Source organism: Nothoprocta perdicaria, unplaced genomic scaffold, assembly GCF_003342845.1.
Source record: "Nothoprocta perdicaria isolate Ctin4 unplaced genomic scaffold, notPer1 scaffold_41, whole genome shotgun sequence".
Taxonomy (NCBI): Eukaryota; Metazoa; Chordata; class Aves; order Tinamiformes; family Tinamidae; genus Nothoprocta; species Nothoprocta perdicaria.
Genome location: NW_020455655.1, coordinates 2553592 through 2564713, shown reverse-complemented (window position 1 = coordinate 2564713; position 11122 = coordinate 2553592). Strand labels below are relative to the sequence as shown.

At 40.1% G+C, this 11122-nt stretch overlaps 1 protein-coding gene across 1 annotated transcript in view; it reads left to right on the top strand.

The window, feature by feature from the left end:
• The first annotated feature begins 1110 nt into the window (after positions 1 to 1110).
• Positions 1111 to 11122, top strand: part of DMXL2 (Dmx like 2) — a 46916-nt gene continuing 36904 nt past the window's right edge. The window contains exons 1-5 of the mRNA XM_026045832.1: positions 1111 to 1197; positions 8412 to 8537; positions 9527 to 9598; positions 10262 to 10340; positions 10943 to 11096. Coding sequence (XP_025901617.1) covers positions 1111 to 1197; positions 8412 to 8537; positions 9527 to 9598; positions 10262 to 10340; positions 10943 to 11096 — 518 coding nt within the window. The remainder of the gene's footprint in view (positions 1198 to 8411; positions 8538 to 9526; positions 9599 to 10261; positions 10341 to 10942; positions 11097 to 11122) is intronic.

The following is an 11122-nucleotide window of genomic DNA, read 5'->3' as shown; positions in this document are numbered from 1 at the left end:
TCCACGTGATTAAGCTCACTGGTCCAGCAAGATGCATATGGTTTCAAGCAGCAACACAGCGCGTTCCTCAGTTGGGCAAAGCTCCCAAACTTGATCTTACCAACAATACAACAGCAAGCACATCACATTCACACAGCACAAGTTAAAATAGGAAAAGAGTCTTTCTTTTAATCACCACACACTGCATACAAAGTATTTTTCTCCTTCAGAGTTTACCATCCCTTCCAGCAAGTTCTCTGGACCCAGGCTCTTTCACACTACCAAGATGGAAAAGGACGGCCACATTTAAAGTCTTCTGTTCTCAGCCCCGAGTATTCAGCAGTTACCAAAATAATGTGATGAAAACCATGGTGCTTTCCTGTGCAGATACACAGGATGAAGGAGAGAGGGGGAAAAACAAGAAAACAAAACAAAACAAAAAATCTTTACCAAGCAAAGTACCACCCACCTTTTCTGTTTGCATATTCTTAAGTAGGGAAGGGCATTACCATGTTCACAGTAGGCTGCACTAYCGGGGAAAGGCAGCAGCGCCTGGCACTGCCCGCACGGGCGCTCCTGCCACCTGCGGCGTCGCCGCGCTCCCCACGAGGCCGAGGGATGGAGCGGCCGCCGCGGGGCCCGACGGCGCTGCCGGCGCTTCCCCGGCGCAGGGCCCCGCTGTCCTGTCCTGTCCTGTCCTGTCCTGTCCTGTCCGGTCCGGTCCGGTCCGGTCCTCCCCTCGCCCCGCGAGGCTCCCTGCCCCGTCTCACCTCGAGGCGCGGGCGCAGCACGCCGCATGTCGCGGTTCTTCCTACTTCTCTTCTAAAGCTCACGCTCTGCTCGTACCCGCCGCCCCGCCGGCCTCGACCGTTAAACCCGCCCCGCCCAAACGCCTCGCGCCTAACGGTCTCGCGGGCGCGCGCCCAACGGCGCCCCCAACGGCCGCCCGGGCGCGAGGAGCTGGGGGGATGGGGAGTGCGCAGCGCGTGCGCCTGCGCGCGCCTCACCTGACTCAGGCTCCGCGCGGCGCGTGCGCCGCCCCCGCCCGCGCCTCCCGCCGNGCGGCGCCATCCGGGTCTCGCGCGGCGCCGGCGGCAGCGGCGCAGGAGGCGGCGGGGCCGGGCGGCCGCCATGCATCTGCACCAGGTGCTCACGGGCGCCGTCAACCCCGGCGACAACTGCTACTCCGTGGGCAGCGTGGAGGACGTGCCCTTCACGGTAACGGCGGCGGCCCGGCGCGCGGCTTGGCGCGGGCGCCGTGAGGCGGCGGCCGGGGCGCGGGCCCTGGCGATGGGGCGCGGGCGGAGGGCGGCGCGGAGCGCACGTCCGCAGAGGCGCCGCCGCGTTCATCCGTTTATTTGTTTATTTATTTATTTCGCTCGGTGCCGCCCGGCGCGGCCTGCCCCGCTGCACCGGCTCCGCAGAGCCCCGCCGCCCAGGGGCGTTCGGCCGCTGCAGAGCGCTGTGTCAAAAGCTGCTCTTACAGCAGAGCAGGAAATAGGTGGGCACAGGAATATTGAGCCCATCTCAAGATTCCAGGAACACATATTCCTGATTTGTTTATCATCCCCTGGTTATTCCACTTCTCGTCCAGTGGGATGTCAGGGGCCGCTGCTCTGGCCTGCCATGCTGGCGTGATTTCGGTGAGTGATCAGCTCTGCAAGGCTTAGCACACTGCAATCTAATCAGTATTTTAGTATTTGTGAATAAATACTCTCGTGTTAAGGGTCACAAGATTGGCACTAACCTGCTCTGAGCTGAACGATGCAGAGCATCGTTCCCATTCCCACCAGCATGGTGGTCAGTGCCTGGCCAAACGCTTGAAGCTGAAATACTTTGGATTATCCCAGGCAGGCAATTTTAGTAATAATGCTCAAAAGTTATCAAGGTGAAATGATGCCAACTCTTTCCATATCTCACCTGTTTTGCTGCTTTGCAGCTATACAGATATTAATGGGACCTCCATTGTTTTGGGGATTTGTATACAAATATTCATCTACTACTGCATTTCTTTTTAATGGGATAATTCTGAAATATCAACTGGTTGGTATAATAAAAACACAATTTTATACTAAACCTCACTGCAGTTTTGACAACATCAAAAATGAGTATCATGTATTATAGTTCATACAACACTTTTTCCAAGAATAAAAGTTACATTTTACAAAAACTCCAAACCCTTGGTAGCACATTTAACTGTGGCATTACATATAGTAATGCACCTCATTATTTTCTCTGAGTGCTGCATCTAGTTTTATTTTACGACCATTAAGAAAAAGCTATGAGTATGCCTTAAGAAATATATTTTACAGCTTTAACTTTTCTAATTCCTTCTTTCTGTGTACTTGTGCTGTTATTTCCYAGTGTTCCAGACCTTGATCCTGCAATAAACTATTGAGTAAAAACATCTGCTATCCAGATTCACAGGAAATTAGTTACCTGTGTGACTCTTGATGGCACCATAATCTACCTGTTGTCTGCAGATGACACTACATTGTAGCCTAACCTTAAATACTGTTGGTCAGCATTGATAAAACTGCATGAACTTTGCTCCCTGACTTGTGTGGAGCCAAAGCTTTGACTTAGATCCTGAAGGAGGAGTTGTAGTTTAGGCAGGGTTGCATCTGCATTTGTGATAGGGCCTGACTCTAGACACTTGCTTAAGACCTAACACATCTCACTGGAACACAGCTGGAAGCAGAGCAGTGAATGGCAGGTGGTTAAGGGGGTCTACACAGCACGTGTGGAGTGTAAGGGCACACATTTAAAATACATGAGAACTACTTCAAAGATCACTATAACTAATTCATCATGTGGACAGGAAAATATCTTATGTGTCTGTGCAAAGAAAATGCTCTAATCAGAAGGATATTGCAATAATGTCTCAATCACTAATGTTCTACTTAGCCGTAGAATTAGTGGAATATGTGTATTCTGTGGCTAATAGTTTTTCTTGAGGAAAATGTCTTCCTAAGATGAACTTACTTAGATGCCCAGTTCCAGTGATGTTAAGATTCTGAGTGCTGGGCATCTTCTCCTGACCGGCTCAGTCCTCTGGTTCCTCTGCATCATTTCCTTTCCTCGTGGTTTGCTCTTGGCTAGTTTAAAAATCTCCTTGCAGGGGATACAGCCAGGGTTACCAATTCCAAGTTAGTGCAGTCACAGCTAAGATACGTTCTGTGTAGCTGGGCTTTTTTCAAGCTCCAAAAGTCATTTAGGTGTTCTGAGAATGAGAAAGGGAAAATAAATAATTTTGCCATTAATATTTTTACTCGCTAAAAATATTAACACCTCTATAAATATTTGTACAAATGGCAGTCTCTGGCAATCTGCTTGCTAAAGTTTATGAAGGTTTTCATAAATTTACAAAGTTTTTGTGTGTCTCTATCCAAAGCACGCAGTGTCCTTTCCTCCCTGTGCTCCCACACCTGCTCACAACAATGTCAACATACATTTTGTATGTCCCAAATAAGAAATGTAATGCAAGAGGTGTTTGGTTAATGAACTGGCTCATGAATATTGTAGCAGTCTTGCACCCAGTCTAGCAGAGTGGGTAATAAACAGGAAAAAATGTTTGAAGGGTGACTGGAAGGAAAATAGCTGATAATGGCAAACTGAGCAGCCTCTCTACTCCCCCTCTATTCAAGCTCCATATAAGACATAGCAGAAGGAAAGGGTTCAAGTACTACATGACACAAGATTTATTTTTTTCATTTCTTATAATAATTGTGTGCTATTAAAGTGGCTTTTAAGTAGGGTTCCATGTCTTGTTTCAGCAAATACTGTTCACCATGTTTAACAAAGGAGGTTGCAGAAGTTAAAAAAAGTGTTCAGAGTTGAGCTTAAAAAAAAAAGCCTTTACAAAGTACACATTTATGACATTGAATGTCAACTTAGGGAAACCTGCTCTAAAGGTACATGCTAGAAGAGGGGCTTGGGTGTATTTGGTTTGGAAGTATTTCGGAATGCAGGTGTCATCATTATTTATTGGGAGGCACAGAAATTTCTGTTTATTAACCCCTAGCTCAGTGAAGCCAGAAATTTAGAGGTAAATGTTGCTAGGTAGGAATGCTAGAATCTTTGGATGATCTCATGTGTTATACACATGCTGCTTTCATATTATCAAACACCTGAGAATATAGCATAAACTACGTGATRCAGTGTGGGCCACAATCTCTCCTTTACAGACAAAGCTCTTGCGTTGAGGTAGGGCTTTGTCATTGCTCACTTSGGTGATCTGCCATTGGCAAACTGCAGCTTATTAGCTGCTTATGGATCTTGCAAGTCATCCTTGCTTTCTGGCAGTTTTGCAACTCTATTTAATTTTCTCTTTGAAGTAATCAGTGACATTAGAAATGGAGGTTGGCAGATACTCCATATGGGTGGTGCTTACTGTGCTTGTTTGTACAGTGACAGCTTGTAATTCTGTTTATCCAGAAAAGATGACTTTTCTACTGTTCCTTGCCCATTACAGTGTTTCAACATCATACTTTCCATCTTTTCTTTCTTTAAAGATTCTTCCATTCCTCTTGCCAGGCTGTGCAGGTTGTTAGTCTGCTGCCATGAATAGAGAAGCCACTATAGCCACTTGTAGCAAAAGAAAGCCRTGGTGAAATAAATGATTTTCCAGAAAGTGCTGTCAGTTGAATTCTTGAGAAGGAACTACCACTACAATGATGCTTTATTATTTGTCAGTGTAAGATGCATCTACTGGCATTACCACTCAGTAAAGGAAAGAACAAAATAAAAAGAGGGCTTGATAGAAATGTTTGTGTTTTGTTCAAGTATAAAGATGTTGCTCTAAGAGCTTATTAGAATTTTTTTCTAATAAAAAGAAGTACTTCACACTAGAAAGTAGTGAGGTGGGAAACTTGTATTTAGACATGTAATCTGAAATGTGGGAGCATCAATGCAGAAAAAATGTTAACCTTTTCAGCTTCAAAAATTTTGGAGACTGTAATTAAGAAAGTAGACATACATTCTAAAGAGAGAGAAGGACGGGTTTTCTTAATAGCAAGATTATAGTAAATTTACTTCTGAAAGTTTCAAGTTTTAAAGTTATATACTTTATATAGAGACTTTAAATGTATAACTAGCATATAACTCTTTTAATAACCAAGAGGCAACCCCAGAATAAACATTGACACTAAAAAAATAACCCCAGAACCAAGAGACAGCCCTTTGGCAAAGAATCCAGAGCGGAAGGTCATTAATGGATTAAATTGTCTATGTTGGCATAAGGCACCTAGGTGTGCTGAGTCAATTGCTGGTGCCATGCCAAATCAGGGCAGGCAAGAAGAACAGAAGTGGCAGTAATAAGATTTAACTTAGGGAAGAGATCTCTGCATCCTGGTGATCCTTCCAAAAAAGTCTACRTTTTCTACTGTAAACCAGCCTTTTGCTCTGCTAAAATATGCTACATAGCACATACATAGTCAGAAGAATATACTCCTTTGCTGCTGTAGGAAGTGGGGATGGAGTAAAAGAGGAAAAAAAATTAAAAACAAGGTACTAAATTGCCTTGCTTTGGTCAACAAACATATAATATAGAAGTATCAAATCAACTATATTTCTATATGTACACAAGGTTAAGCGTAAAATGTATGTACACAAAGTAAGCGTAATGGAATTAAAGGTAAGAAGTCCTTGTACTATTTCTGCGTTATGCACTCATATCCCTTCCTGACAGGATTGCAATTAAATTTTAAATTAGCATGGGAAGTTGTGTATACTGATAATCAGTAAACAGGTTAGCTTAAGGCATGAWCCACTTCAATCCATGAGTTTTGAGGTTTTTTTTTTAAACAATGAACAGTGATTTAAATTGCATCTTTTAATTGGCTCATCTTAGCAGTTACGAGGCAGACTGCCTGCTGATGGCAGGATCAGAAGGTAAAAGAGTTTTTCAGTTCTTTGCTGTGTTGATTGCTCACCCTTTGCATTAAGTAGTAGGAAAATCCACTGCTTGTAAACATTAGAATCCTGGATGAGTTACTGGAACAGAAGGGCCTTCTTTTCTTTTCCTGCCTACCTGTGGACATTCATATCCTGGTCTCTCCTTCCCGCTTGTGGACATCTGCTGGCCTGGCTGGAATTCTACACCTTTGATAGCCTTTCTTCTGCAAAAGAATACAATATAAAAAGCAGAACAACAAAATAAGTAAAAACTTACTTCACAATCTCATCTCTCTCTCCCACTTTCTGGAAAAAAATCTATTCCAGTTTAATAATAATTTATTCCTTTCCAAACTGGCTCTGATAGTTGGATAGCTTAATCATTGAGCATTTAGGATATTCTGTTACATAGATAATCTCCCTGTAGCCAGCTTTTGTTGCTGTGGTTTTTCTTTCCTGTCTGCATTATGAATAGTTCCAGTATCAGTTCCTCGTAGCTTCCCAGAGCAACAGCCACAGGCTTAAAGACAGAGAAAGACAAGACTGTCTGTTTTTTAAGGAGGCTTTGGAGATGTTGTAGGCAGCCTGCACTCTGCCCTGAGCTTGCATTTCTGTGTGTGTGATTGTGTGGCTGCTCTGCCTRCTTGAGCGCTGCAGTTGGATGTGGCACCAGCCTTTTTGTTTTAAGATCAGAACTCAGCTGTACATGGGACCACATCAATCCACATGCATGTACAGCTGTGATGATAATATTCRCAAATGGAATACATTTGGATGAAAAACGTGCATAGATTTTGACCCTAAATCTCTTCGGATTGTGAAATCCATAAGCACATGAGGCTGTATTCCTGGTTAATGATTGTGCTAGTGGATATCCAGTGGTGCAACAAAATTTAAATGCATGACAAAGAGAAAAGAAGAACAGGAATAATAGTTTTTCTTATAAATTTCTTTACAGGGAAAGAGGTTAATTATTTTTCTAACAATAGGCTGTGTATGCAAACACCGTGAACATAAGGCTTCATCAAAACTAACTGCAAAACTTTTCATCGTGATTTTACTTTTGGACATCTCACTGTTTTTGAGTACTTTTTTTCTAGTTCTTGAGTTAGGAGACTTTCTATTCTCAGCTCAAATCTCACAGTTCTGTCTTTAGAAGCAAATATCCTAAATTACAGCAGTTTACACAATCTATGATTCTTCAATTGTTTGAAAGCTGTGTAAGATTTATAATAAGATTTATATTCAGAGTTGTGACTTTTTATTAAAATCCGAAGTTTCTGTTTGCAACATAATGTTTTGGGAAATGCTAAAACAAGAAAAGGCCTTCACRTGTACCTGTGAAGAAATTTAGTAATTTACCTCAGCCTTGGTATTTTCTGAGACGTGAATTTATTTGCTTTGCTGATGACGGTACTCTACCTTTTTGGTTTTATCAGCAACTATACTTGCACTAAATTAAGCTGCCACCTTCACTTTTCCTCATTTGTTGATTCTTCCCAGAAGACTCATATATAGACACTAGAGGTCACGGCATTTCAGCCCTCCAGCCTGGTACCAGTGATTATCTTACACCCTTATTTTAGGGGACTACTTGGTCATCAGGGGACATTAATCCTCTAATTTATGGAGTAGAAACCACATAGTGTAGAACTCAGATAAACGTAAGTGTACACACATTCTCACACACTTCTTAATAAAAATGCTATTTACATTTTTTTCTTAAGAAAAAAAATTTTAAGAAGAGGACTTTAATACGGAGATTTTTGTGAAAGAAGCAGGGAACAAGTTAACCTGAGAAAGCAATTTTATACCATCTGAAAGTAACTGTTGAGAGCTGACACATTACTTACTCGTTTAAATTGTTGCAAAGATTTCTGTCTACTGCATTGGACTCAATGGAAAACTTACTTTCAGGAAAGGCATTCCTACCTGTAATTATGTTTACTTTTCAGTAACCATTTCAGTAGTTGATCGGTACAAAAAAGAGATTTCTCAACTCAAATGTGGGAATTCAGTGGGAACAGATCATCTGGAGTGATTATGGTTTTTAGAATATTATGGTGCACTGTGACAGGTGAAAAATTGGCAGATGTGCATATATTTCCTGCCAAGAAGAAATGTTGCAAGTTGTAATTGTTCTGTAACATATTCTCAAGAAACTTCTTTAAACTGTTGATTATGTTATGCAAGAGAAAACATGTCCAGTATAATTTTTTCTTTGTTGTTTCATAACCTTATAATAAAATCAAAACGCCCAGAAAATAGAAATGTATTGTTCTTTAAAAAAAAAAGGGGGGGGGAAGGCCGAAGAAAATTGTAGAATAACTTTTTTACTTTTCCTTTGTCTACTGCTTCAATCCAGAAGTGTTCCTCATTGATGAAACTCTCTGCATAAGAACATAAAAGTTATTACTTGCTTAAATGGAGATTGAGACTTCAACACTTTAAAAGATTTTGCAAAAAAAAAAATCTAAAATATTTAGCTAAAAATTTTTTAATTGTAATTTTTAATTTAATTTTAATAATTATTTCAGGCTTATGGTTCTGGTTGCGATATTGTTATTCTGGCGAATGACTTTGAATGTGTGCAAATTATTCCTGGTGCTAAGCACGGAAACATCCAAGTCAGCTGTGTGGAGTGCTCCCAAAGACAAGGCAGGGTAAGGATTTTGGTAAATGGATATTAACTTCGAAAAAAAAATGAAATGCATCTAAATGAAAAAACTAATCAGTAACTTAATATGTAAATGCTATTAATGATAGCAAGACCACTGTGCAACCCCTGGAAAATCCTGTGACTCATGACTGTTAACTCATGGGCTGTTCTTGTGGTTGTGTTGTCGCAACTGTAATTCTTCTTCTCCTATATGAAGAGGAAATTAGATTTCATAAGAAATGTGCTGCAGCTTTCACATTATCTTGGTACTGGGGAGACCAGATCCAGAATGGAGAATAGATTTTCTTTTAAAACCTTTTAAGGAAGAAGAAAGAATTTAAAAGATAGTCAAAAGTACTTATAAGTATATGAGTACTGGGAACATGAGCAAATAAATTCTTAATAGAAGGCTTTTTTGTATATACAGCTTTGTGTAAAATAAATGGATGAAAGGAATTGAGGRATCCACTTGTACTTCAGTTTTTCCATCTTGTTATTTGTCACTCTTCAAAATGTGTTTAACAATTCAAAATAGAACCTAATTTGTTCCTGTTACAGGTAAGTGTTTGTTATTCAGTGGTRGGAAGTGTAATCTGAGATCACACTGAGACACAGACAATAATAATTAATTTATGAGTTAACTGTGTAGTGGGCAGAATGAACTGAAACAGTGAAGACATCAGCTTTCCCTGCGCATTAACAGTAGTTACCTTATAAACATATTAGATATGATGGGCAGTGCACTCCCACTGGATAAGATGCCTTCCCTACTTAGGGTTAAAAACATTCAGAAGAGCTTGTTAAAAGGTGTATATTTTTCAGCTTTCTTGGGGAAGTATGCATATAGTGCAATCAGTGACTTTTATGCAGCTTTTACTTTTTTAATTAATTGTACATAGAAATGGTACTGGAAATTACTTAGGTATTTTACAATATTAAGGATATACTTATCTCCTAACCTTACATTTTGATTCTTCTTTCTTCTGTTTTCAGATTGCAGCATCGTATGGCAATGCTGTTTGCATTTTTGAACCGCTTGGTATAAATTCTCATAAAAGGAATTGCGTAAGTATTTGTTTCATAGCTGTAGTTCAGTTTAGGCAAAAGTATTTCTGCCACTTTTATTGCCACATTATGCTAACATACAAAAGACTAATGGAGAAATATTTTCTACCATCCATAATAAAACCATGTGGCTGAGAACTTCCATTCTGTGAATCAAATGAGGACTGCACTCCCCAGCTCACAACTATATTTTGTTCTTGAATTGCAAGCTAGAGTGACATGGTGACAAACTGATGTTTCTTGACTTMAGATGTGTGAGATCAGTAGTGCAGAGCTGTGCCTTGCTCTTGTGTGCGCGTGCTCAGTTTAGTATTAAGAGCAGCTGTGGCCAAGTGCTAACAACAATCTGAAGCAGGCTTTGCAATCCCTGTAGCATCTATGCTGCTATTCCTTATGTTATAGATGTGCAATCTAACCAGTTAAAATAAGCTAGAGAGATAGTTAYATGTGTGACGAGCCCGGTTCTTATTCTCAGGACCCTCTGTGATGCATTTCAGTACATGTTTTATAAAACAGTTGAAGAAAACTTGATTCAGCTATCTGCTAGAGAGTCCTTAATTTGTTTGCAACAGCATTAATAGCAATAGAGAAGAAAGAAATACTGATACTTCTGGATTTTGCTGTTGATGTGAGAATTAATCCTTTACTGTTTTTAAATTACAGCAACTAAAGTGTCAGTGGTTTAAAACGGGGCAATTTTTCCTCAGTTCTATGACTTACAACCTAGCATGGGATCCTCAAGGTAATGTGAAAATTCCATCAAGTATTTATTCAATATTTGTAGTTTTAGAACTTGAATAATTTTTAAATTGAGAGTGGGAGCATAATTTTAAATTATGCTCTCAAGCAGTGTTGCATGAAATGCAAGGCATGCAAGTGCTTGAAGGTAGCACTTGTAAGGACGCTGTGTCAAATATTTCAGTGTTTTATGTAAGATTGTAGCTTGGGAATTACAGTGTTAAATTGCTAAATGTCTTGAAATTAACTTGACATCAGATAAATGTAATTTTATCACAATTTAAGTCAACAACATATAAAAAAAGATATTTCTAAGATGTGTAACAATGAGTARGTTTCGAGATATGAGTGGCTATTTAGTGTCTGTAATTTTCATTATTGTGTGATTTACCATTTGTAGTTGCGTTAAAAGAAAAACGCTAAAAATAAGACTCTGAAAAGGCATTGTAAATTTAAAAACAGCTCTGTGATCTGAATGAATATCCTATCATAATTAAGGTAGACTATATAGATCAAGTGTATAATTCTTAACAAAATATGAGAMCAAGCCTAATCTTTCAATATGCACACATTATCTTGGATTGACAGCTTTGGTGTTATTTTCAGGTAATAGGCTGCTGACAGCAACTGACTATTTGCAGCTGTGGGCCCCACCATCTAATGATATTCTAGAAGAAGATGAAGATGATCCTGAAAATCAGCTCAAAGATGATAAAGTTCTCCCCGTTCTAAATGATTGGAAATGTGTCTGGCAGTGCAAGTRAGATGATTTTCATTTTAAGATAG